The sequence below is a fragment of the Sapajus apella genome, unplaced genomic scaffold, assembly GCF_009761245.1.
Source record: "Sapajus apella isolate SASKATOON/1434 unplaced genomic scaffold, GSC_monkey_1.0 scaffold13, whole genome shotgun sequence".
NCBI lineage: Eukaryota > Metazoa > Chordata > Mammalia > Primates > Cebidae > Sapajus > Sapajus apella.
The window spans coordinates 25,597,166-25,621,758 of NW_022436953.1; the positions used below are offsets into that span (position 1 = coordinate 25,597,166).

Consider the following 24,593-nt stretch of genomic DNA (forward strand, 5'->3'; position numbering starts at 1 on the left):
TCTAGTGAAAAGTGTTGTTCTGAACCTTTTGATTTGTGTTAAGAATTTGCTTATTTTTTCTGCTGACTTTGGATTCTTCCATTGAGGCAGTCTTTCAACATTTATTGAATACTTACTATGGTTTTGGTAATAGTCTCTGTCTTGAAGCCAGGAAAGACTGAATATGCCATGATCCCAGAATCATGGGTAGGAATGGAGAAAGGGAAGAAACAGCAAAGAGCTGGAAGCCAGTAGTAAGCGTGCCAGTAAACAGGGTCTGAAGCACAGCAGATGGGTTTGGAAGAATTACACACACTTGGCTAGAATGTATTATAGTCAAGATCTCAGCCTGTCTTCCCTAATGCCCTGAGCCTATTTCCTTGTCTCTTAGGCGGGGGTAGAGCCCCTCTATGTAGGGTAGACAGGAGTAGGAAATGAGAAAAATGTGTGAAATAGTACCTGCCCAAGTAAGCACTCATTAAGTGATAGCTATATTATAAAGTATTATTAAAACAGAAAAAGTAGTGTGAGAACTTAAAGGAGTACATACATGGACTATAAATAATTATATGTATTTGTCAGCTAAATGCAAACAGACGATTAATTAGAAATTATGTGAGAAAACAGGTTCACATGTGTAATGCTGGTTGAAGAATGATTTATTTTATTTACGATTTCAGGTACCAAAGCAGTCAGACTCACAGCCTAATTCTGATAACCTAAGTCGCCATGGTGAATGTGGGAAGAAGCAAGTGTCTTACAGAACTGATATTGTTGGTGGCGTACCCATCATTACTCCAACTCAGGTTAATATTAACTCTTTTACTGTGTGAGGGTCTAATTATTGTATGTTGATTTTTGTATTATTTAAACTAAAACATTGTGTCTTTGCTGAATTAGTACAATACTCAATTACTATAAAATATTTTCATTTATTTCAGAAGTATTATGAAATATTTGGAAGTCACATAACATTGAATACTTTTCATGTTTTCTCTGAGCCTTTCTTCAGTGTACTTTTCACCTCAGCAGTGGAGAGATGAGTTCTATATTACACTTTGTAAACCGATTTTTTTCACTTAAATCATGAACATTTTCCAAGTCATCAAAAATCCCTTTATATCATTTTTAATGACTATATAGTAGTTCTTCCATGGATTTACCATAAATTACAAATCCTCTATTGGACAAATAGAGTTCTTTTCCTTTTTGTTTCTTTTACCTTTATAAACAATGCTACGATGAATATTCTTAAGTTAGCAAGTAGTAATTTTTAAAATCTATTTTTTCGACAACCTGGCCTAAGTGAGCTAAACAGAGGACAAATTTTAACTAAATTATATCTCAGAAGTACTAATATGCTAAATTAAGTCTTTATTTGGGTTTTAGGAAAAATATAGATTTATAAACAATTTTTGATGAAATTAAAACTCTTGTTTGAGCTTAAATTTCTTGTTTTACTATTGAAAAGGATAATTTGTAGTGGAAATTAAGTTACTAGTAGTTGAGAAACCAAGAATTTTAAAGTAATCAATTGGTATTGCCAAGCTTGGCATTTTTATTACCTGTGTGCCTTTTGAACTTTGACACGTTGTAAATCTTTTAAATGAGATTGTATTACACCCCACATTTTTCAGGTCTTTTGCTAGGGGAGGTGATTAGTGGGATTAGAAATCTTACAACATTAATTAATTAATTAACCATTGAGTGCTTTCTTTATGCTTGACAAAGGGTATGTTGGTGAACAAAAATTCCTGCTCTCATAGGAGTGTACATTTTTCACCAAAGTTGGATAAAAAAATAAGCTAGGATTGTGAATTTACTTTTTCCAAAATTAATGCTTTTAAGCTGTTAACCTTCTGTTTACTATGTAGCTAGATTAAGCTCCTTTCACTTGTATTATGACCTATGTTGACATAAGGGGTAAGACAATTTTCCTGTAGTTGTGTTAAGATATTGTATTAGTTTGTATCTGTGGCTGTTTTAATTTTGCTTAGAGTTAAGATTTTGTTGCATTGTAATTTTGGTATAGATATTTCAGTAGGTTCTAGGATTTTATGGGGGGGTGTAATTAAAAAAAATCTCATAGAATTTTATTGCGTCATTTATTTTGTAGTATAGTTTTAAACATTACAAAATAGTATCATAAAAGCATTTAGGCAATATAGTAATGAGAGAACACTAAATCTCATTTACATTAACGTATTCAGTATTGGATAAGCAGTGAGTTAAGTGCTAGGATTAAAAAGTTAAGTATATAATTAGTGTTGACCTGTCTAAACCTAGAAAGGGTTGAAAGTTCCTCAAGATATGTGTGACTCTTAGGACTTAGATTTTCTCAGAAAATTTAGATATTCTAGAAATATACTTTGGACTTATTTGTGGGATTCTAGATTGTCAGATATTATTAATAGGGAACTGGCTGGGCACATTGGCTCACGCATGTAAGCCCAACACTTTGGAAGGCTGAGGCAGGCAGATCATTTAGGTCAGGCGTTTGAGACCAGGCTGGCCAACATGGTGATACTCTGTCTCTACTAAAAAATACAAAAATTACCTGGGTGTGGTGGCGCATGCCTGTAATCCCAACTATTTGGGTGACTGAGGAACGGGAATCACTTGAACCCGGTAGGTGGAGGTTGCAAGTGAGCCGAGATCGCACCATTGCACTCCAGCCAGGGTGACAAAGTGAGATTGTGTCTCAAAAAAAAAAATCAGTCAATAAACAGACAGGGAACCAGTGCATCCAGGAACATGAAAACCTGGGTATAGTTTATTTTTATTTTTACTTTTTTGAGACAGAGTTTTACTCTGTCACCCAGGCTGGAGTGCAGTGGTGTGATCTTGGTCATTGCAGCCTCCACCTCTTGGGTTCAAGTGTTTTTCCTGTCTCAGCCTCCTGAGTAGCTGAGATTACAGGTGTGTGCCATCATGCCTGGCTCTGATTTTTGTATTTTTAGTAGAGGCGGGGTTTCACCATATTGGCCTGACTAGTCTTGAACTCCTGACCTCAAGTGATGATCTGCCTGCTTCAGCCTCCCAAAGTGCTGGGATTACAGGCATGAGCCACCATGCCTAGCCAATTTTTTTTTAAAAAACACTGGACTTACTTGTAAAACATATAAGTACAATACTTTTAGAAAACAGCGTAGGAGAAAATCTTGCTCTATGACTAAGCAGAGTTGTGATAAATCAAAAGCACAATCTGTAAAGCAAAAATAGGTAAATTGGACCTCATCAAAATAAAAAATATTTGCTCTGTGAAAACCTTCTTAAGAGGATGAAAAGAAGAGCTACAAACTGGGAGAAAATATTTGCAAACCACATGTCCAGCAAAGCACTAATATCTAGAACATATAAAGAGCATGTAAAGAACTCAGAACCCGACAGTAAAAAGCCCAAGAAATCAATTAGAAAATTCATGAACAGATATTTCATCAAAAGATAAGAAATACACAGGTGGTAAGCAAGCACATGAAAAGATGTTCACCATCATTAGGTAGTAGGGAATACAAATTAAGAGCATGATGAAATATTGCTGCACACCTGTCAGAATGACTAAAATAAAAGTTAATGATAACACAATGCTGCCAAGAATGAGGAGAAACATGATCTCTCAGGTGTTGCTGGTGGGAATGAAAAATAGTATAGCCACTCAGAAAAACACTTTGGAGGTTTTCTTTTTTTCTTTTCTTAAATAAAAGTAAGCTTGTGATTACTATACAACCCAACATTTGCAGGCCTAAGTGTTTATCGTAGAGAAAGGGAAAATTATGTTCACACACAAACTTAGGCATGAATGTTGATAGCAACTTTTTTCCTAATAGCTAAAAGCGGGAAACAACTCAAATGTCCTTTAATGGGTGAACAGTTAAGCAGTTGGTCATCCATCCATTCCATGGAATACAGCAGTAACAAGGAATGAACTCTAGCAAGAAGGAACAGACAGCCTGGACGAATCTCTAGAGAATTATGCTGAGTGGAAAAGATAATCTCAAAAGATAACCTCCTGTATGCTTCCATTTACATTATGTTTTCAAAATGTCAAAGTTATAATCTTGGAGAACAGATTAGTGGTTGCCAAGGGATTTGGGGGCAGGAGCTCTAAAGCTGCACAAGGGGGCCTTGGGGTGATGACTAGTCCTGGGTCTGAAATGTGGTGGTAGTTACACAGATCTACATATGTGATAAAACTGCATAGAACTGTATAGACACATAGACAAATGAATGTATGTCAGACTGGTGGACTCTGAATAAACTTTGTGGGTTGTACTAATGTAGTTTCTTGTTGTTGATGTTATGCAGTTTCCCTCTGAGGGGAAACTAGTTGAAAGGGTGTGTAGGACCTGCTGTACTTTTTTGGGGCAGCTTCTGGTGAATCTGTATAATTATTTCAAAATAAAAAGTTAACCCTTTCTCCCAAGAAGAGCACTGGTGGCAGGACTGGTGCAGAAGAGGAGTGGAAATTTGTGCTTTAACCAGTGACAGGAAAATTGTGATTAAGTATCTCAGATTAATTAGAAAACCCTTCAGAAATCTGTTTCTAACTAATCTAACATAGATTTTAAGATTTTCCATTGGGATAGCATGAAATAAAAGTATGCTTTGAAACTAAACAAGCAAGAAAATTATTTATTTTGCTTCGTTTTAGAAAGAAGAAGTAAATGAATGTGGTGAAAGTATTGACAGAAATAATCTGAAACGGTCACAAAGCCATCTTCCTTACTTTACCCCTAAACCACCTCCGGATAGTGCAGTTATCAAAGCTGGATATTGTGTAAAACAAGGAGCAGTGGTGAGTAGCCTAACAAAATATATGAAATAATGAAAAAGGATTATGTTCTAGCAAACTCAAATTAACAGGCAAATTGTTTGCCTTATTTTATGAAAGACCCAAAGTGAGAGACCAGCATGCTGAGGAGAGTCAGGAGATAAAATAGGGGTTATTCTGTGCTTAAAACTCAATGCTATTATTTGCTTGGTTTGTAGGGGACCAGGAAAGTTAATGCCTATTACCATTGACTTTCAGTTTAAATGAGCTTTCCTAACAGCTTAATGTTCTAGAAAGTTTTTCTGTTGATCTCCACTCATCCTCAGGAGTGGGCCAGGGAAAGAGAGCTGTAGTGGGGAGATGGCAGACCAGGGGCAGGAGAAGGAGTGGGGGGTGGTAGGATCCCTTTCTTGATTAGGCATTGGGCTAACCTCAGTGGTAAGCTCTGTGACCTTGGGCTACTTACTTAATCTCTGAGGCCCTCAGTTTCTGTTTTAAGGAATATCATATAAAACCTACCATCTAGGGTTTTGTTTTTTAAGAGATGTAAATAAGAGAGGTGTGTTTCCCTTTGCATAGCACCTGGTACTCGGTAAAAGCTGTTATGGGTTAGCGCAGGTATTCCCACATAATCAGTTCATGATGAATTTTTTTGCAAGAGCAAGTAAATTTACCAGTATTTCTGAGGTTGCAACATACCTTACTATCTAAGCCATTCTTTCTGTGTGAACTAAATCTTTAGAATTTCATAAGAAAATAAACTTTAAAGTTTGAAAATGTTTTTTAAAAGTCTGCGAGTAAATAAATAAAATTATTTTGGTTGTTCTGTTTGACTTCTCATCAGTTTTTGGCAACTCTAATTTTTTTAGGGCAGCTAGAGGAATGTTCTTTGACCCTGTTTGACTTACTTTAGGCTGAGGAAAATGGCGGTGAGGGCAGGGGTTTCTTACTGTAGAATGTCTGCAGGTAGAGTCAGAATTCTCATCAGGCTGTGATACTCGGTTTTATGTACAGACAGCCTGATGGTTCCTTTTTGTTTCACTCTTAAGTCCAAAATACCAGTCAGAGATATTTAAGTGCTTTTGCAAAAACTGTATTTTATTGACAAAAAATATTTGTACAAAATAGGTTTACTTTATTAAATATTTACTGCTTTACTAAAAAGTACTTGTGGAAGAATTCATGCATTTTTACAGATAGAGAAACTTAATGTGGTTTAATAACATTTCCTGTGTTTGCTCTTTACATGAGGCGGAAGGAGGCAGGGAGTAGGAGGAAGGGGAAGTGCTTTAAACTATAAAAACTGTTTCAGCATCAAAAATATTTAATAATAGCGTAAAACCATACAATAAAAAATGAAAGCCAGGCACCAAAAATTGAATTAGGAATTCAAAGCCTGGGTAGCTAGAGAAGGATGAGATTTAATTTATCGCATCTCTAAGGGAGGTAATGAGATTTTTCAGTGCTTGGCATGTCTCATTGTGGGTTCATATCAGGGTAATTAAGTGGTGACTAACATTTGACATTCTTAGAAACAGAAGTCTTATGTCTGTGTTCATCTCTGGTAGATGAAAAACTGGAAGAGAAGATATTTTCAATTGGATGAAAACACAATAGGCTACTTCAAATCTGAACTGGTATGTTGTTACATCATAAACGTTGCCATAAAAATGTTTGAAAAGTGTTGCATTGTAGTGATTATATATAATTTCTTGTACTGTTCTCTAGTGTTAGAATAACTAGTTTGTACAGATACATACAGTTTATTTGGTTGTGATGCTTTTGGTTAATAATATTTTTCTTAAATTTGTGGTTAAGTAAAAAGATCCTGTCTTCAAAGCGGCATTCTACCCTGAAAGATCTGAAGATCTCAGAATCCCCTAGTCTGTAAATTTTCCCTAAAGGGGCATCAGAGGAGCTGGTGTAAAGAATTCTGTCTATAAAGTCAACATTTAAGCCTCTGTATTTCTGCCTTCTCTTAATATATTCTTTACCTAGTTCAGATTGACTCATAAATCACTTCACATAAGATGTTTTTGTCTTCCCTGAAGGTAGAATCAGAGATTGAAATTCCCTCTTTGCCTCGTGTGAGTAGCATCCTTATTTAAAATATTGCTGGGTGACCTGAGCCCTGAAATAGCTTATTGGATAAATTGAATGCAATTCTGTACTACAAATGTCTATCCTACCTCTTCTTTTTGTATGGGATCTTTGACAAGGGAACTTTATACTTTATTTGGATGAAGTCACCAGAACAGCATTGTCCATTAGAACTTTCTGCACAAATAGAAGTGTTTCGTATATGTATTTTCCAATGGCACTACCTACATGTAGCTGTTGAGTGCTGGAAATGTGGCTAGTGTGACTGAGGAGCTGACTTTATTTCATTTTAATTAATTTAAATTTACATCATTATACATAATGGCCACTGTATTGGCCAGCAGAGCACTGATGTATAGGAAGGGAATAGTTTAAGATTGACCTCAGGAGTCAGCTCCTTCTGGGAAGCTTTTAGACTCTGGATTAAGTGTCTTCTATTTATATGTCCTGTGGTACCCTATGCATACCTGTATCATAATACTCTTCTCAGGGTTTTGCAGTCACATGCATACTTGTCTTTGCTACTAAATTAAATGAGCTCCTTGAGGGTAAAGACTCTTGTAGTCTTTTATGATCACAGGGCCTGGCACTTGGTAGACAATCGGTAAGTGTCTTTGAATTAATGTAAAATGGCATAGCACAGCAAGAAGAGGCATTTTAGCGTGTGGCTTTCTTAAAGCTTAAGAGCTTCAACTGGAAGTAGTAGTTACTTGGTTTAGAAAGTACCTGCCTTGTTGTCTCAGAAGGCTACAGTTGTGCTTGGTCAGCAGGTTGACTCATTGATTTTATTTAATGCCAATACTCCTGGGAAGAGTCATTCATGTAACAGACATTCATTGAGTTCTCCGTGAATCTGGCACACTGTTCTGGGAACTGGAAATAAAGGAGAATAATTAGCAAAGTTCTTTGGCCTCCAGGAGTTCAGTTTTGGTGGGGAAATTGACATGTGCCCCATCATCAACAGTAGTTTTAATAATTAGGAATATTTTCAGTATTTAGAAATTGCAGATGAAGCTGAAAACCTTTAAAGGCCAGTAATTATAACTATACTTACATTTTCCTAATTTTACTGAGTCTAGTTAATCTATCTCCTATGGTAGTTCTTTGTTCTTTTTCTTAAATTCCACAGAATAATGCCCAGCGTACAGGTTTTCAAAACTTAGTAAATATTTCTGTAGTAGTTCTTGTCTCAGCTTCTCCTCTCCCAGTTTTAACATTTCTGAAATCTTAGGGATATTTCTTAAGAGTTGCTAAGGGTGAGGGGCAGCCAGGCTGCACATGCTACCCTTTGGGTAAAATCCAGAAGACACCAGCATCAGCATGTGCAGAAAACAGTGCTGGCAGCTTCAGAGAAAATCTCAGGGATATCATGAAACATTCTTAAATGCTGCATCACCAACACTTTTTGGCATAAAGAATGGCTTGGAGTGAAAAACATGGACATTGGTGACTCCAAGTCAAAAAGTGATTCGGAAGATCTGGAATCTGGATGTGAAATCTTAAAAAACTATAACCAGTCCTGGGGCGGTGGCTCTCGCCTATAATTCCAGCACTTTGGGAGGCTGAGGTGGGCGGATCACCTGAAGTCAGGAGTTTGAGATCAGCCTAACCAACATGGAGAAACCCTATCTCTACTAAAAATACAAAAATTAGCTATGCATGGTGGCACCTGCCTGTAATCCCAGCTACTCAGGAGACTGAGGCAGGAGAATCTCTAGAACCCAGGAGGCGGAGGTTACAGTGAGCCGAGATTGCACCATTGCACTCCAACCTGGATAACAAGAGTGAAACTCCATCTCAAAAAACAAAAATTGTAACCAGTATATCTTGTTTATATTTTTCTCTTTTACATATGCTCAAGAATGATATATGATAAAAATGTTTAAAGTATAAATGGGCTCGTTTATAAAACCTTTTCATTGTGGAAAAGTATAAACATACACTTTTAATAGACAGAAGTAATATATGGAACCTGCATGTACCCATCACCTAGATGTCGTAATTGTTAACACATGGCTCAGCTCGTCTTGTTTCAGTTTTACGAGCCACTTCCTGCTTCATATTTTGAGGCAAATCCTAGATATCTCCCATTTCATCTGTAAATATCTCAGTGTGTATCTCTAAAAGATCATTTAAAAGTTTTTAAAATAAGTATAAAAGACTGAAGTATACAATTGAAAAACTGGTGAACATATTTGCACATATATTAGCGATAAAACTTAGAATCTTAAGAAATGAGAGGATTTTGCCCCACCTTCTTTGCCCTCTTTTCCTTTCGTCAATCCCAAACAATTCAGACCCCATTTTATTAGGTGAGGCAAAGCAACATAGGCATCCAAGAGGAACCAGTGTAGCCTTGTGTGGGTGTCAGAACCCACACAGGATAAGGAGGCTGTCTTCTTAGGGGGTTAGCTCCACGTGGAGTAGGGAGAGAAGGGCATCCACATGGGGTAGGGGTGGTGGCAGAGATGGGAGAATGGCCTCATACACACTGATTGATAAAATAAGGAAATATATTAAGGATAATAGAAGCCAAGTTTCTTGTCAGAGAAATAGTAGTTTTTGGTGAATGGATGTATATCTATATGTATGTTGAGGAATTAGATATTTACACAGTTTCAAAGTACCTGTCTACTAAAATAGGTATTAAGTATTGTGCAAGGTGATAAAGTAGCATTACAGCCAGGAAACATGGCAGATACCACTTTACTCAGGTTGGTCAGATGATTAAAATGAATGTCATTGTTAATGAAAAAAACTGAAATCACTTACCACCTGACAGGGTAGTGTTAAGAAGACAACATCACTTTGATGATTCTCCTGCCCAAGGTGTGTATTCTGAATCTCATCATGAGGCATACCCAAATGAGGGTCATTCTCCAAAGTAATACCTTGCACTCTTCAATAGAGTCAGGATTATGAAAGTCAAGGAAATAATGAGGAGCTGTTCCAGACTGAGGGAAAGAAAATATTTGATAAGCAGATGGTGTTCGTGCTTCTGAACGGAATTCTTTTGCTCTAATCAAAGTCGTTTTGGGCACAGTTTTTGATTCTGATGATTATGTTGTGATTACGTAAGAGATGTCTTTATAGGAAAAGTATTCAAGCGTAGTGTGGGACGGGTCAGCAACTCACTCTGAAATGGTTCAGGAAAATCAGGTCTTTGTGCTGTATTTTCAATCCTTGTATAAATTCATGATTGTTTCAAAGTTTAAAAAAGAAAATGGTTGGGAAAGTATCTGGTAGGCAAATGAACAAAAGACATGAATATTCAATTTAAAAAAATTAAAATAGGTCTTAAAATATTTTAAAAATTCAGCATCACTGATAATTAAAACTGCACTGAAATATTCTCATCTATCATGAGAAGGTTGTGGCTGAGTGAAGAGATTGGCAAATCCTTACCCATCCTGTCCAAAGGCAACTGTAAATGCCATTCTGTAAACAAAAGGAATCAGGAACCCTTGGCCATATAACTGATTTCAGAGTTGGGGCAGATAAAGTACCACCTGAGGTCAGAAAATGAAGTTGTGCCAGAAAATAAGGAAGTGCCTCAGAGAATGAATGGAACATGTCAAAAGGACACAGAAATTACTTTGAAGGGCCTGACCAAAATGCAGACAATTTAAACAACAAAATAAATAATGATAGCAATGGATTATAACCCATAGAATAAGATGAGTCATGAATAAATGAGAAGGAAAAATATTTACTTAGAATAAAATTCTGTCTTAATATATGTAGATGGATTGATGGGGTTAGAATAAATCACCATTTGGCAGCCACTAGTAATGGTTTCAGGCAAGAGGCTTCAGTGTTCAATAAAATTAGTGGCAAAATTATGATGGGAATCCCGATATTACATCAGTTCCAGGTATCTCCCACAAGATACTTAACAATGACAAAGGGAAAAAGTAATTTTATAGTTACTGGCAAACATGACCTTAAGCGAGAGATCAGAGTTAACACACCGGTGACAGGACAAGCCACCATCAGGTGTGTACCTCCTAATAGTGGTCCACTGAGAAGAACAGTGTCATGCCTATGGCTTCCTGTCAAAAATGTATAACCTGAATTTCAGCAAATATCAGACAAACTCAAATTGGGAGGTGTTCTACAAAATAACTGGCCTGGTCTTTTTAAAACTCTGAAAAATGATTGAAGAACTATTCCACAGTTAAAGGAGACATGACAGCTACATACAAGATATGACCCTGGATTAATTAAACCCTGGATCAGAAAATAGTTGTCCTTTTGCTATAAAGAATATGAGTAGGGCAGTTAGTGAAAGCTGAAGATGGTCCGTAGATTATAGTATTGCATCAGTGTTGAGTTTCCAGTTTTCATAATTGCACTGTGATTATGCAAGAGCACATCCATGTTTTAGGAAATACACACTGAAGTATTTAGTAGTAAAGGTACATCATATTTGCAACTTACCTTCAGGCATTTCAGGAATCTGTATATACTCACACACACACATATATAAACACAGACAGTGATAAAGCAAATGTAAAATATTAACAGTTTAGAAAACAAGGTGTAGGTTATGTAGAAATTATTTGTACTGTTTTTCTAAGTCTTTTATAGTGTGAAATTATTTCAAAATGAAACTTTTGTGAAACTTTTTAAAAAAGATCTGTGAATTTATTTTTTTTTATTTTTATTTTAAAGCACTCCAGGCTGGATGCAGTGGCTCATGCCTGTAATCCGAGCACTTTGGGAGGCCAAGGTGGGCGGATCACCAGAGATCATGAGTTTAAGACCAGCCTGGCCAACATGGCGAAACCCTGTCTCTACTAAAAATACAAAAATTAGCTGGGCATGGTGGTGGGCACCTGTAATCCCAGGTACTCTGGAGGCTGAGGCGGGAGAATTCACTTGAACCCTGGAGGGGGAGGTTGCAGTGAGCTGAGATCATGCCATTGCACTCCAGCCTGGGCAACAAGAGCGAAACTCTGTGTCTCAATTAAAAAAAGCACTCCCATCATGGTTTAATTTTATTTTTGGTGCTGCATAAAGTAATGGTATGTCTTAATCTCATGCTGTCATAGTCAATGAAATATGTATATTATATTTTATGGAATGTATACTAGAAATATGCTATTAGGAGCCAATTTTATTTTATATTTGTATCATGTCTACTTTGTAAACTTGGGTGTGATACTTAACATGTCTAATCTGTAGTTTCAGCATATGAATAAATAGTACATGTGTTGTAGCGTTGTGGAAAGTGTGAGATAAAACATTTAAAACCTAGCAGATGTCTCAGCGCTTAGTAAACGTACAATTGTGTGTGTGTGTGTGTGTGTGTGTGTGTGTGTGTGTATTTATAGAAGTGATATTTGTAAAATGACAAAATTAAGTGAAAGAAGCTGGATGTGCACTTGCTCTGCTGACTTGTATATTAAAGTGACATTCCAGAAAAGAAGGTGCTGCGCATACTGGTATGTGCGTCCACTGGGGACAGTCTGATGGCTAATAGCTATTAATAAGCTATACTGTCTTTAAGGCCAGAAATAATGTAAATAAGTGTCATATGCAGTTTTTATTGTTTCAAACAACAGTGTGTATGAGACTGTAGTGTTTGAGCTGTTCAGTTGCTGGATGGCTTAAGAAGGTAGATTTATTTCTGAGATGTGCTTCAGAAAAGAAGTATGATTTTCACATGAGTCTTCAAATAAGACAGCTAACCTTTGGAAGGTTTTTAAGAATGAACGTCACGTATCTGTTTGTGCTTTTTTTTTTTGCCAGGAAAAGGAACCTCTTCGTGTTATTCCACTTAAAGAGGTTCATAAAGTCCAGGAATGTAAGCAAAGGTAAGGAACAGCTCTGACTTGATGCCTGGCACAACTTAGGAACACAGAACAGCGCCTTAGTTTGAGGAATATACTTACAAATTACATTTTTCCATATAAATTGTAGTTATGTTTAACTTTTTGTAGCTGAGATACGCTAGAATTTTCAAACCCTCAGATTAAAGATTATATTTATTTCTTTATAGTTGAGATACGCTAGAATTTTCAAAACCCTCAGATTGAAATATTTTGTTCATTTGAAAACTAAAAATTAGGAAACAATCCCTTGTTTCTTTGAAATCTAAAAATGCAGAAACAGCTTATTAATGGAAAGGAAGAAATTTAATGTGAACAACTTGTGGTTGGGCTATCAGATTTGACAAATTGATGTATTAATTTTAGTGTTTAAAAGATGCAGAATAGAGCATACAACACAAGAAAACGTGTTAGCTGTGACAGTGTTTCACCAAACTGATTACTAAAAACTCTGAACTTTAAAGTTGCATTACGAACTTTTTTAAAAGGCAAAACTACATAAAATATGTAAAATCTTATATGAAAATAAAGGGGAAAAGTAATTTGGGTTTGTCAAATCAGTGCTTTACCTCTTATATTTATTTATTGACATACTGGGTACTGGGTAAACAAAGAGAAATTGTCAAACAACTGTTATTTAAGTATAATTGGATTTTTTTTCATACAGTGACATAATGATGAGGGACAACCTCTTTGAAATTGTAACAACGTCTCGAACTTTCTATGTGCAGGTAAGATGCTTACTTGGCAATTATAGATCCTCCTAACAAGAAATTAATAATTTTAGAGGTAAAATAAACATAAATAAGCTTGTTGCTCTTGAGGTTTAAAAAATATGACAACTGTAATTCACCAGCTTAATAGAAGGTGGTATATATAGAGTTATTGGTAGAGTTATATGTTCAGGAAGTGGGAATATTCTTTGTTATGAACTAGTGAACTAGAACTAAGTATTTGGAGAAAGGGAAATGCTTTTAATTTAGATGTTAAGTGCGTACCTTCAAGTCAGATTACTTTTGCACATATTTTAGAATTTTGATTTTTCTGTTATATCATTTTTTGGTAACCTTATAAAAAAAATACCCATAGTAAAAGTAGAGAGTAGATCTATATGGTTTCACTGATAGTTGGCATCTGTATTTAAGTTTAAATTGTACTTTTTGCATACCTCATTGAATTATTTAAAAAGAAAATTTTTATAAAGATTTGGGCTGGTGTGGTGGCTCACGCCTGTAATCCCAACATTTTGAGAGGCCAAGGCAGGCACATCACTTGAGTCCAGGAGTTCAAGACCAGCCTGGGCAACATGGTAAAAACCCATCTCTACTAAAAATACAAAAATTAGCCAGGCGTGGCGATGCAGGCCTGTAAGCCCAGACTTGGGAGGCTGAGGCACTAGAATCACTTGAACCCAGGAGGCAGAGGTTGGTGTGAGCTGAGCTCATGTTACTGCACTCCAGTCTGGGTGACAGAGCGAGACCCTGTCTCAAAAAAAAAAAAAACCACCAAAAAAAGGATGATTTGTTTTATTGAAGTTAAATATGCTTATTCTAGAAAACTAGGAAAATATAGAAAGATGTGGTTTATAAAACAGTCCATTCCACATTGAGGCAACCATTCTTATGTTTTTGCTCCCTTTCTTCAGGTATATATTTTTATAATAGGTGGGGTCATACTAAATATAGTGTTATATTCTGTTTGTTTAATATATTGTTATTTTTTTCCATGTCATAAAAATTATCTGAAGACCTTTTAGAACTACACCATACTCCATTGTATTGATGTTCTACTAGTAAATTGTTTCTGTATTACTGTGTTGCTGAACGTTTATATGCATAGTTTTTATACATTTACTGCAATAAATGATGTGATGAAATGCATCTTTGTGCATTACTTTGCCTGATTTCTGTAGGATAAGTTTCTAATTGAGAGTAACTATTGGAGTGCGACCCTTTCTATTTTATCAAATTAATTTCTAGGATTATATTTCCATACTAGTGCTGAATGAAATATACTCTACCTTTGCCTGTTTTTAAGTTTTTGTTAATATTATTTATTCAAAAATATCTTGTATTGTAAATTTTTTCATATTTCTAGATTCTAGAAGTATAACAGATTCTAGAATATAGAAGCAAGAGGCAGTATCTCTGTAACCCTGCTTGGGGCCTTATTTAATTAGATTTAATTTCATAGTAAGATTTAAAATTCACATTGAAAGCCAGACTTGTCTGTCAATACTTGTAGGATTTAGGGTACTACTAGAAATTATTTCCAGAAAAATAATATGTAAAATAATGTCAGAATTTTAAAAAATTATGCAACTACATAAATCTTGTAGCAGATTCAGGTGGTCTAGTGATAGAGTGAAATAAGAAGGGTTTTCTTTGACTTCCTCTTCACGTTTTCTCTCTGGAGATATTCATTGACGCCTTTTGATGGGTCTGATCTTGACATTGAAGTGCTCAATTTATGTCTCTGTGAAGTAAGACCTAGCAAAACCTGTTTTTAAAAAACGATTTCTCAGTTTTTTTGATAAAATTGCCTTAGAGTGATTTTGTTGATAATAGTATTTAAATTATCAAAATCAATACATTGGCTTTATAGAAGTAGAAGCTGATTTTGAGGAAAAGTTGACTGAATGAGTTCTGTTTTCTTTTAGGCTGATAGCCCTGAGGAGATGCATAGCTGGATTAAAGCAGTCTCTGGCGCCATTGTAGCGCAGCGGGGGCCTGGCAGATCTGCATCTTCTGTAGGTTTCCTGCTCTCTGGGGTGATATTCCCCTGGGTCCCCCCATCCTGTTGAATTGTTTTCCTTCCTCCCAATCCATCTGGTTTCTTTCTTTATTGAGATTTATTTGCATGTTGACTTTTATACCAATTGGACTTCCAAAAAATAATGCATTTCTAATTTAATACTTCCTTGCAGTGTTACATATATATAACTTTCTGTGAATTGTATTGTGTTAAATGCACAAGCAGGGCAACTAAAGAATGAACATTTCCTTGCTTTGTCTTAGGAGTTCTTACTTGTCAGTAGCTCTAGATCTGGCATAATTTGACAGATGCTTAGTATGGTGGATGGCCTGATCATTAAGACTTTTAGTTGTAGCATTACACAGCTTTGTGAACATCTTGATTTCCACTTTACTTCCTCTGATTTCAGTTGAGGTTTTTTTGTTTTGTTTTTTACCTTTGGCTTCACCATGCCATAAGATCTCTGAGCAGCTGGGACCTTAAATGCATTTCAGTGCTCCCAGTGTTTCCAGTTCATGTTTTCATTCTCATTTTAAAACCTGCCTGAAAAGTCTGCTTCTGAAAACTATCATAACTATCTCTGTGGTAGTATGATAATAAAATTGAAATACAAATACACATTCTACTCTGAAATATTTTTTCAAAAGATTTTTATTATGTTCAAGTACATAAGAATTAGATTTGGCTTTGGAATACTTTGGCCAGTGATCTCAGATCTGAAAATTCAAAGTATGTTAAAATGTAACACTGTCATCTGCAGAAAATAGTCTTGTCTGTAGCATGATAGCCTTTATGATCTAGATTTACTATGATATATATGCTAGATACTTATACTTTTAATATTTTTTTCTGATTCTATTATAATACTGCCTTTTATTTTCTGGTAGTAGTAACTACAGATAAATAAATAGAAATTAATGTTTCTGATTCCTTAATTGTTAAGTCATTCTCTTTATATCCTTTTTGAAATATCCAAGAAGTCATTTTCATAGATGTTCATTTTGCCTGTATTTTTATGTGACTTTTTCAGCAGTCAAGTATGAGACTCTCTGCAAAAACAATGTCTGTTGGGAAGAGGAAAAGTTGGAGAAGGATGTTTGTGTTTTGTGCTTTGTGGTGGGGGCAAATTAGACTGTCTAGCTATGACTGTCAGCACAACTTTCTCTTTTCCTCCCTCTACCCAGTATAGGTTAACTCTAATCTTAGCTTTGCACTGTGTTCCAGATGCGGCAGGCCAGAAGGCTGTCGAACCCTTGTATACAGAGGTATACATCAAGAACTGGTGAATGCAGCACGTATGTGGGCTCTCACGCAAACGTGCCTTCTTAGTGGAGGGCCCAGACTTACTCACTACTTACAACTGATCATAGAAAGTTGAGTTAACCAAACTGCCTTTTGCAGTTATTGTAACTGATTTTGTCAATACTAACGCAAACTGTTTCACTCTAGTCATCAGATTGGATATATATATTAAAAGAAAAAATTAAAACATACAACTTTACTAACGGAAAGAGACATTAACGTATAAAAATTAATATACTGAACTGCTGCAAGAGTTTCAATTTCTTTATGTACTTTAAGATTTTTAAAATACTATAACACTTATGAAATGCACTATTCTAATAATATATGCAAACTAATGCATGCATATGCATTGGATAAACTGTACATTACTATAGTTTGCATGGCATTTAAAAATCTCTGAAATTTAGCCATCTAATAGGACTCTATAGTGTTTTGGTAATTAGTAGCACTTTGTTTTCAAAGCCACTAGTATAAAGGAATATAAAATGCTAGTATATAGCAGTGTATTTAGAATGGCCATATTTAAGGATATCTTCAGATTTGGTCTAGTTAGAAGCATATTGAAATTAACATTTACAACTGATAATTATTTCACCACAGTTTAGAATGTGATTAAATGTGTACCCTTTGTTACCTTTAAAATATTAAGCCATATGAATATATGACCTATTCAGAAGTAAAATTAAATAAAAATTGAAAAGACTGTGCTATTATTGGTTGCAGTGAAATTCAGGGAAGGAAAATCTAAGTTTTATCAGCAAAATAATGTTTGAAAGCTGTTGATTCATGCTGATTAAAGAAATATGGCCTTTCGTTGTCATAGTCTATATTTGCTTTCTAAAATACGTGGGATAATTCCTAGTGTTGACTGAGAATATACTCTAAATGATACAGCGGGGAAGTTCTCTTTTAAACACAGTTCAGTTGCAGCTGGAACACTATATTTCAGTTTAGTTTGGCTGAATCTTCAAAGTGTCATAGGCTGCCAAATTCGGCTTTGGTGACGGAGCTGGTTTCCTAGTGGAAATGGTTTTTGGCTATCATCGCTTTAAACTCACCTCTAAAAATGCATTGCTTTGGGAAAGAACTTGCACATTTATGCTGCATGGCCTCTGCTTGTGCTTTGTGTGTGTGTGTCTGTGTGTGTGTGTGTGTGTGTGTGTGTGTGTGTGGTTTGTTTTTCAGAGGATCAAGTCTCACACTGAGTAACTAACCTGGCCAGTAGTGATGGACTGTGTCTGACCGCCACTCCTTTTTGCAGGAGCATCCCCCCGGTCCTTCCGAATCCAAACACGCTTTCCGTCCCGCCACCGCAGCCGCCGCCACCTCACATTCCACAGCCTCTCGCAGCAACTCTTTGGTCTCAAGCTTTACCATGGAGAAGCGAGGATTGTACGAATCTCTTGCCAAGGTCAAGCCAGGGAACTTCAAGGTCCAGACTGTCTCTCCAAGAGAACCAGCTTCCAAAGTGACTGAACAAGCTCTGTTAAAACCTCAAAGTAAAAATGGCCCTCAGGAAAAAGATTGTGACCTAGTAGACTTGGATGACGCGAGCCTCCCAGTCAGTGACGTGTGAGGCAGACACGCATGGAGCCTGCCTGCCTCTGCCTCCTGTTTCCTTTTGTGAGGCTTCTAGCCAAAGATGATAAAGGGGAAAATGGTTTTTAGTGTGGATGTTATACTGCCTCTTAGGTGTATTCTTTATAAGCTGGTAAACCAAGAATCTAGGGAGTGGCCAAACTAAATATAATTTCTTTAAAAAGAAAGAAAAAGGAAAAATCCAAAATATCTCAGTGTCATCTGTCTGAAGCATTGTGTGTTCTCATTTGGGTGGTAACAATGTGCGTGTAATATTTTTTCCTAGTGATTTTGACAGTTTAAACGTTTAACAGCTTAAAACATTAAAAATGCTGATTAATTACTTTGGTCATTTAAAAAATGCTACTGTGACGTCTGATTAAATGTTCAATATTTACACATCCTTATTGGTCACTATTACCAAATGAAATATTGCCAGACCAAGATACCTAAACTCATGATGTCTGTGGTGCTGTAAAATTTATACTGCAATGTGGACTCTGTTGAAATTACAACCATGTTTGATGCCCTGATCTTGAGGTGAGTTGCAAATTTTGCGTAGAGGATATTATTCGACCAACAGTAAGGGTTGTGGGTTATACTGGGGTAGAGAAAAGGGGAAAACTAGAATTCAAACAACTCCGTCTTAGATGTTTGTTTGGAAAAGCTTAATCAGGCCTTGGAGCAGTCAGTGCTTTCTTCAGCAAAAATTATTTGGTAGGAAATTTTTGGGAGATCTGATTTTCTTATAAACGTTTTGTAAATAGTTCTTATTTCTATATTTGGATTGGTGAAAGACCTCAAGTTTATATGTAAAGACGTAACTGCCCTTAGTCATGAAATTGTTGTGACCTCTCCTTTTTGTCACTAATAACCTAGATTCAAGTGCCTGTGTTTTTTCATCTTGTTTAGGAATGGTTTGAGATTCATATGCTAAAAAGTCCTCCTACATGACTGGTTTTAAACATTGAGATAAAATTAATTTTCAGTAGAATAGTTTAATGTGTTAAATAAGATAGCATTTTATGTTAGAGATACCAGAATGCTGGTATTCTACTACCTGTGCAATATATATGTTTTAAAGAAAACAAATTGGGGAATACATTTAATCATGGGCATATAGATATAAGCACCCCTCTAAAGAATTCTTCATTTCTGGTGTTGAATTATAGACCAGTTTGAGTAAATACTGGTTTTTTGTTTTGTTTTTTTGTGGGTTTTTTTTTTTTTTTGAGACAGTGTCTCGCTCTTTTTGCCCAGGCTGGAGGGCAGTGGCGTGATCTCAGCTCACTACAACCTCCGCCTCCTGGCTTCAAGCAGTTCTCCTGCCTCAGCTTCCTCAGTAGCTAGGATTACAGGTGCATGCCACCACACTCGGCTAATTTTTGTATTTTAGTAAAGATGGAATTTCACCATGTTGGCCAGGCTGGTCTTGAACTCCTGACCTCAGGTGATCTACACGTCTCAGCCTCCCAAAGTGCTGGGATTACAGGTGTGAGCCACCACACCTGGCCCATAAGTACCGTTTTTGTGGTTCCGTCTTAAACATTTGCTTTAAAAAAACAGTCTTGAATTTCACATGCTGCTATTTTTATATTTTGCCATTTTACTGTACTGTTTTGTTTTGAATTCGTACATATCACTGAAAATTTCTCTTTTTTCATTTTCTAAGGTGACTTCTTGTCTGAGACAGAAAAATTTCCTACTACAGCAGTGGGGTCCAGAGGTTAAGATCTATTAGAATTATATAGTATCAGTTTAAAAATCTGTATGCATAAAGAGTATACCACTCAACTTTTTTATTCATAAGCTAATATTTTTTTAAAGTTAGATTTTTTTCTCTTTTGCACCTACATTTGAAAGTGATAAATAGATTTTAATTATCACTTTTTCTGTCGATATATTCACTATAATGGCTTTTTTGAAAGTTTCTTTTTCATAAACACACCCAAGAAATCTGATATGGACACTTTGCAATATTTAAGAACCTAATGCTGTTTAATTTTGGTACAGCTTCCACACTGCATGTTCATTTTAGCATATTTTGGTATTTGCAATTTGATATATTTCATGGTGGTAAAATATTAGCTCTATTTTGGGACATTTTAAAATAGAACTGTCCTTGTTCAGTAGCATAGGAAAATGTTCTTGTGATTGTCAGGGTCTCCTAATATTTATCTCAATTCTTTTATAAGTCTATGGAAATTATTTAATTATTTTAAAACTTACACACTTCTCTGGTAAATATGTCACATCTGAGTTCAAAAAAATTACTTTGAAAACCTTAATATTTGCTGCATTTTTTTTCTGTATATATAACATGTCTTCTTTCAGAATGGGAATATATGTGTGCCTCCCAACATTTACTGTTAAAGTCTGTTATCTTTATATGTCAAACTGGTTGAACACTGTAATGACTTGAGAATAAACTGCACAGAGTTTATTCAGACTTGTTTCTCGTTTTGTTTGATTCAGCTCTTGTGTGAACAAGTAAACGATTAAGGATGTGTTTGGTTAATTGACTTCAATTCACATATTTAAGGACAGAGTAATTATTTGGTAATCTTTGCAAGAATAAGAAACATCAGAACTGAATTCTTAAGTCATCACTTCATGTGAAATCATAGAAGGAAACTTTTTTTTTTTCTTCTTTTTGGTAGGGGAATGAACTCGCTCATTTTTCTTAATTAAAAGACATGTTCTCAAAAGCAAAATTACAATATGTTAGCCTCAGAGCCATAGTGTGGATCACCTGGGCTGCTTACAGGGCTGCGTGATTATTTAGACGGCCTGATGTAAGACTGAGCAGAGAGCATCTTGATCTCTGGGTGGGCAGTTGAGATGCACTCATAAACTATGTCAGGTGTTAGAGGCTGCTCCTTGGAAACGTTCCCTGTTGTTGATAAATGTCGCATGTCTGTTACAGTGAACACCACATACAGGGCCTAGTGCAGTGCTTGGTGCACAGGTAAAGCTTCAGTACTTCTCCAGTGAGTGAGGACAAGGCATTAATGTAGAATGTGTGAACTTCACACATGAGAGAAAAGTGTATCCCTATTTGCTTTGTTACATAAACCATACTTTTGAAATTCTGGAATATTCTTTCCATAAAGCAACTTGACTTCAAGATTCGAGATACCTTCTTTTGCTTGTGGTATCTAAACCCTTGTCAGATCCTGCTGCTTTTCCCCGGTATGTTCACACATTGTCCTCTGAAATTCAGCCAGGAATGACTGAACCAGTGTCTCCGCTCACCTATTCATGTCCTGGTGGGGCTCTCCTGGATTACCCTATTCCTGTCATTGTGCAGGGTAAGTATCAAAGGGAACATCTTGATCTGTTACTTTTTCCTCAAAAGCTGAATGACATCTTAAAGATCAGCTAGGCCAAGCCCCCACCATCAGTGCTAACTGAGATAGATTGAGACCCCCGAAAGGAGGAGGATTTGCCTGGCCCATGGGTCATGTTAGCAAGGAGGCTGCAACTGTTGGCTTCTCACTGAACTTGGGAGCATCACTAGGATCTATGCCCAGGGGGTAGCTAGAGTAATTAACCAAATATACCAGGTTGCTTCCTAATAACCTATGGGATTCCATTGACTTGGTATTGTTTTTCCTCAGTCTCTTTTTCCGAAAGCCATTTGTTGTGTGAAATGCTTTCTTCATCTTAGCCCCTCAGATCTCTGTTGAGTCAAATGACTTGGGAAACAGCAGCTTAACGTACTTGGTGTATGTGTTCTAACATGCTGCTCCTACAAATTGATGGGACACATTTGCCCTACAACGCAAGGATCTTGGGGTTGTGTCTGGGTTTCGCCTGTTAGGTTTTCTGCAGTTCTCTTAGACCGTGGATCGTGGATACGTTTATGTTTGTTACCCCTTTGTTGCAGCATGCTCAGCACTTCAAAAAGGGGAACATTTATTTGGTTCTATTTAGGAAGAGCTTTGAATTATTTCCGATGAACTACTTGTTCTACTCTTTTCCCCCCTTCACACTACTGCACTTGACTAGTCTTAAAAAAAAAATGATGTCAAAATTTTACAAAAAAAAAAAAAAAATGTGCCGTTGCACGTGTAACCCATGTTTTCTTGTTCACACCAGCCACGGGAGATGGTAATAGCCTGGGTAACAATTTCAGTCATACTTGTCCAGGAGCCTGCTTCCTTGAAAGTGACTGATATTCCAAATTGTTTCTCTCTTTCCCATTGGGTCTTGGACACCTGATAGTTACCATCGTGTTTGTCCACTGCTGCTATGGTCTTGCTGATGTTGCCCCAAATAAGTAGCTGTGTTGTACGGATACATAATTTTTATTTAAAGCTTACTCCTGGACACATTTTATCCATTTTTGAAAAGATCTAAACTAGTTTGACTAGTAGAATTAGGTAACAGTACACGGTTCAAACAAAAGTATTGCCTTGTGCATTAAAAGTTTCTTTTTGCTTAGTGTCTCATTGGTCTGAATATAACGGCTGTCTTAGACCAGACATCCTGGGACCTGTCTTCAACTCTAGTTCTGCCATATCTGAATTGAGGCAAGTGTCTGTTTTGGAACTTTACTTTCTATGTTATGTAAAATGGAATTGGATAAAAGCTATCTTTGTCTTGGTAATTATTAACTGATGCAACTTATTTTTTTCCTTTGAAAAGTATTTTTTATGTTTTTATCCTAAACCCAAAATAAGAAGGGAAAGTTGGAAACATTTTTGCTTTAACAAAAAGGAGATCCCTTTGTTAGCAATTCTTTCACTTCTAGCTGCAGTTCAGGAATTTTCTGTAAGTGGTGTTTGTACCTTTATCAAAAGCTCTGTTAACAGTTGGTGAGGCAAGAAATATTTGTATCAAAAATGCAAAGATATCACAGCTTAATACCAGATCTATGGGTTAGCCCATATAGGATTTGTGTATGTTGTCTATTTTTTACATGATTCATGTAAACTGTATGTTTTAAACCTCAAGACACACATTGAGAATATTGCTGATTTGACGTTAGCATTTACAGTTCTGATTGATTAAATCTTTGTATTTTTTGATACATTTAATAGTCTTACTGTGGTATATTCATGTGGTAACAGCGCCACCTTCTGGTTATATCATCGCCAAATTTAAAAATTGGTAATTTGGAGTCTTTGTTTATTGCTCCCATAGAAAATTAGAGAAGATATGTGATTGCCTAGGATAGTTTTGAAATTAATGTAACATTTAAACCAACATATACAAATTATACATTTTTTATGTAGACATAATTGTAGGTTCACACAATTGTAAGTTGTAAGAAATAAAACTTTCAAAATGGAGAATATTTAGTATTTGGTCCTATTTGGAAAGAGCTTTAATTATTTCCAAGAACTTACCTGGGTTTAGAAAATAAAGTTTTGATTTTTTAAAATTATGTCCTACCTGTCAGTTTCTATTTCTGTAAGAAATACTGTAGAACCACACGCCCGTAGCCCCAGCTGTTCAGGAAGCTGAGGCAATTGGAACACTTGAGCTTAGGAGTTTGAGACCAGTCTGGGCGAAATAATGAGACACCATCTCAAAAAAAAAAAAAAAAAAAGAAAAGGAAAGGAAAAGATACTCTGTACTCTTTACTCAGAGTAGTTTTCCCCAACATCTTGAAAACTGTAATACAATATTATAACCAGGATCTTGACGCTGATACAGTCAAGATGCAGAACAGTTCCATCATCACAAAGGCTCCTCTTGGTTGTTCTTTTTATAGTCACATCTATCTCATATTCCATAGGTTTGGAAGCAGACTTAGTCACTTGCCCAGAGTCACATTAGGCTTGAAATGTATCTTTCTGATATCAGAGTTTGGGGTCTTAACACACTACTACTACTGTCTCAGTAGAAGTCGAAAACTGCCTTTTAAAACATTACTTCCAGATTATTAAATGAGTTCAATCTATTGTCAACATTTCTAGAACCATACTATTTCAAACAACAGATTTCTTTGTACATACCTTTAAATTTCACATTTGAGAATCAATCATAGTTAAGTATCCAATTATAACTTCCATGAAAGAGTTCAAGCCCTGACATTTGATAAATAAGATTACCAGAATAAGGTAAAGAGTAAAAAACAGATGAAAATAGCTTTAAGATGCTGGATTCTTGCTTTGGAAACAGCTGTAGGGCCTGGTTATAAAGATAAGCACTTGGTATAGGCTACCAGTTTTTTCCATGTGGAGAACTTTTGACCCGATGGAGTTGGTTCAGTAGGCGTCTTCAGTGTACAACATGCACCACACAGGAGGCCTAAGAAGATG

At 36.1% G+C, this 24,593-nt stretch overlaps 1 protein-coding gene across 5 annotated transcripts in view; it reads left to right on the plus strand.

The window, feature by feature from the left end:
- The window catches only part of PLEKHA1 (pleckstrin homology domain containing A1), a 57,793-nt gene extending 38,351 nt beyond the window's left edge, over positions 1-19,442 (plus strand). For 3 of the 5 annotated variants that reach the window (XM_032281901.1, XM_032281902.1, XM_032281903.1), the window contains exons 6-12: positions 660-785; positions 4,631-4,774; positions 6,319-6,387; positions 12,605-12,669; positions 13,352-13,415; positions 15,344-15,433; positions 18,005-19,442. In XM_032281901.1, coding sequence (XP_032137792.1) covers positions 660-785; positions 4,631-4,774; positions 6,319-6,387; positions 12,605-12,669; positions 13,352-13,415; positions 15,344-15,433; positions 18,005-18,319 — 873 coding nt within the window. In that variant the 3' untranslated portion in view covers positions 18,320-19,442. Of the gene's footprint in view, positions 1-659; positions 786-4,630; positions 4,775-6,318; positions 6,388-12,604; positions 12,670-13,351; positions 13,416-15,343; positions 15,434-16,662; positions 16,734-18,004 lie in introns of all 5 variants that reach the window. The other 2 variants (XM_032281904.1, XM_032281905.1) reach the window with 2 other exon arrangements.
- The last annotated feature ends 5,151 nt before the right edge of the window (positions 19,443-24,593 follow it).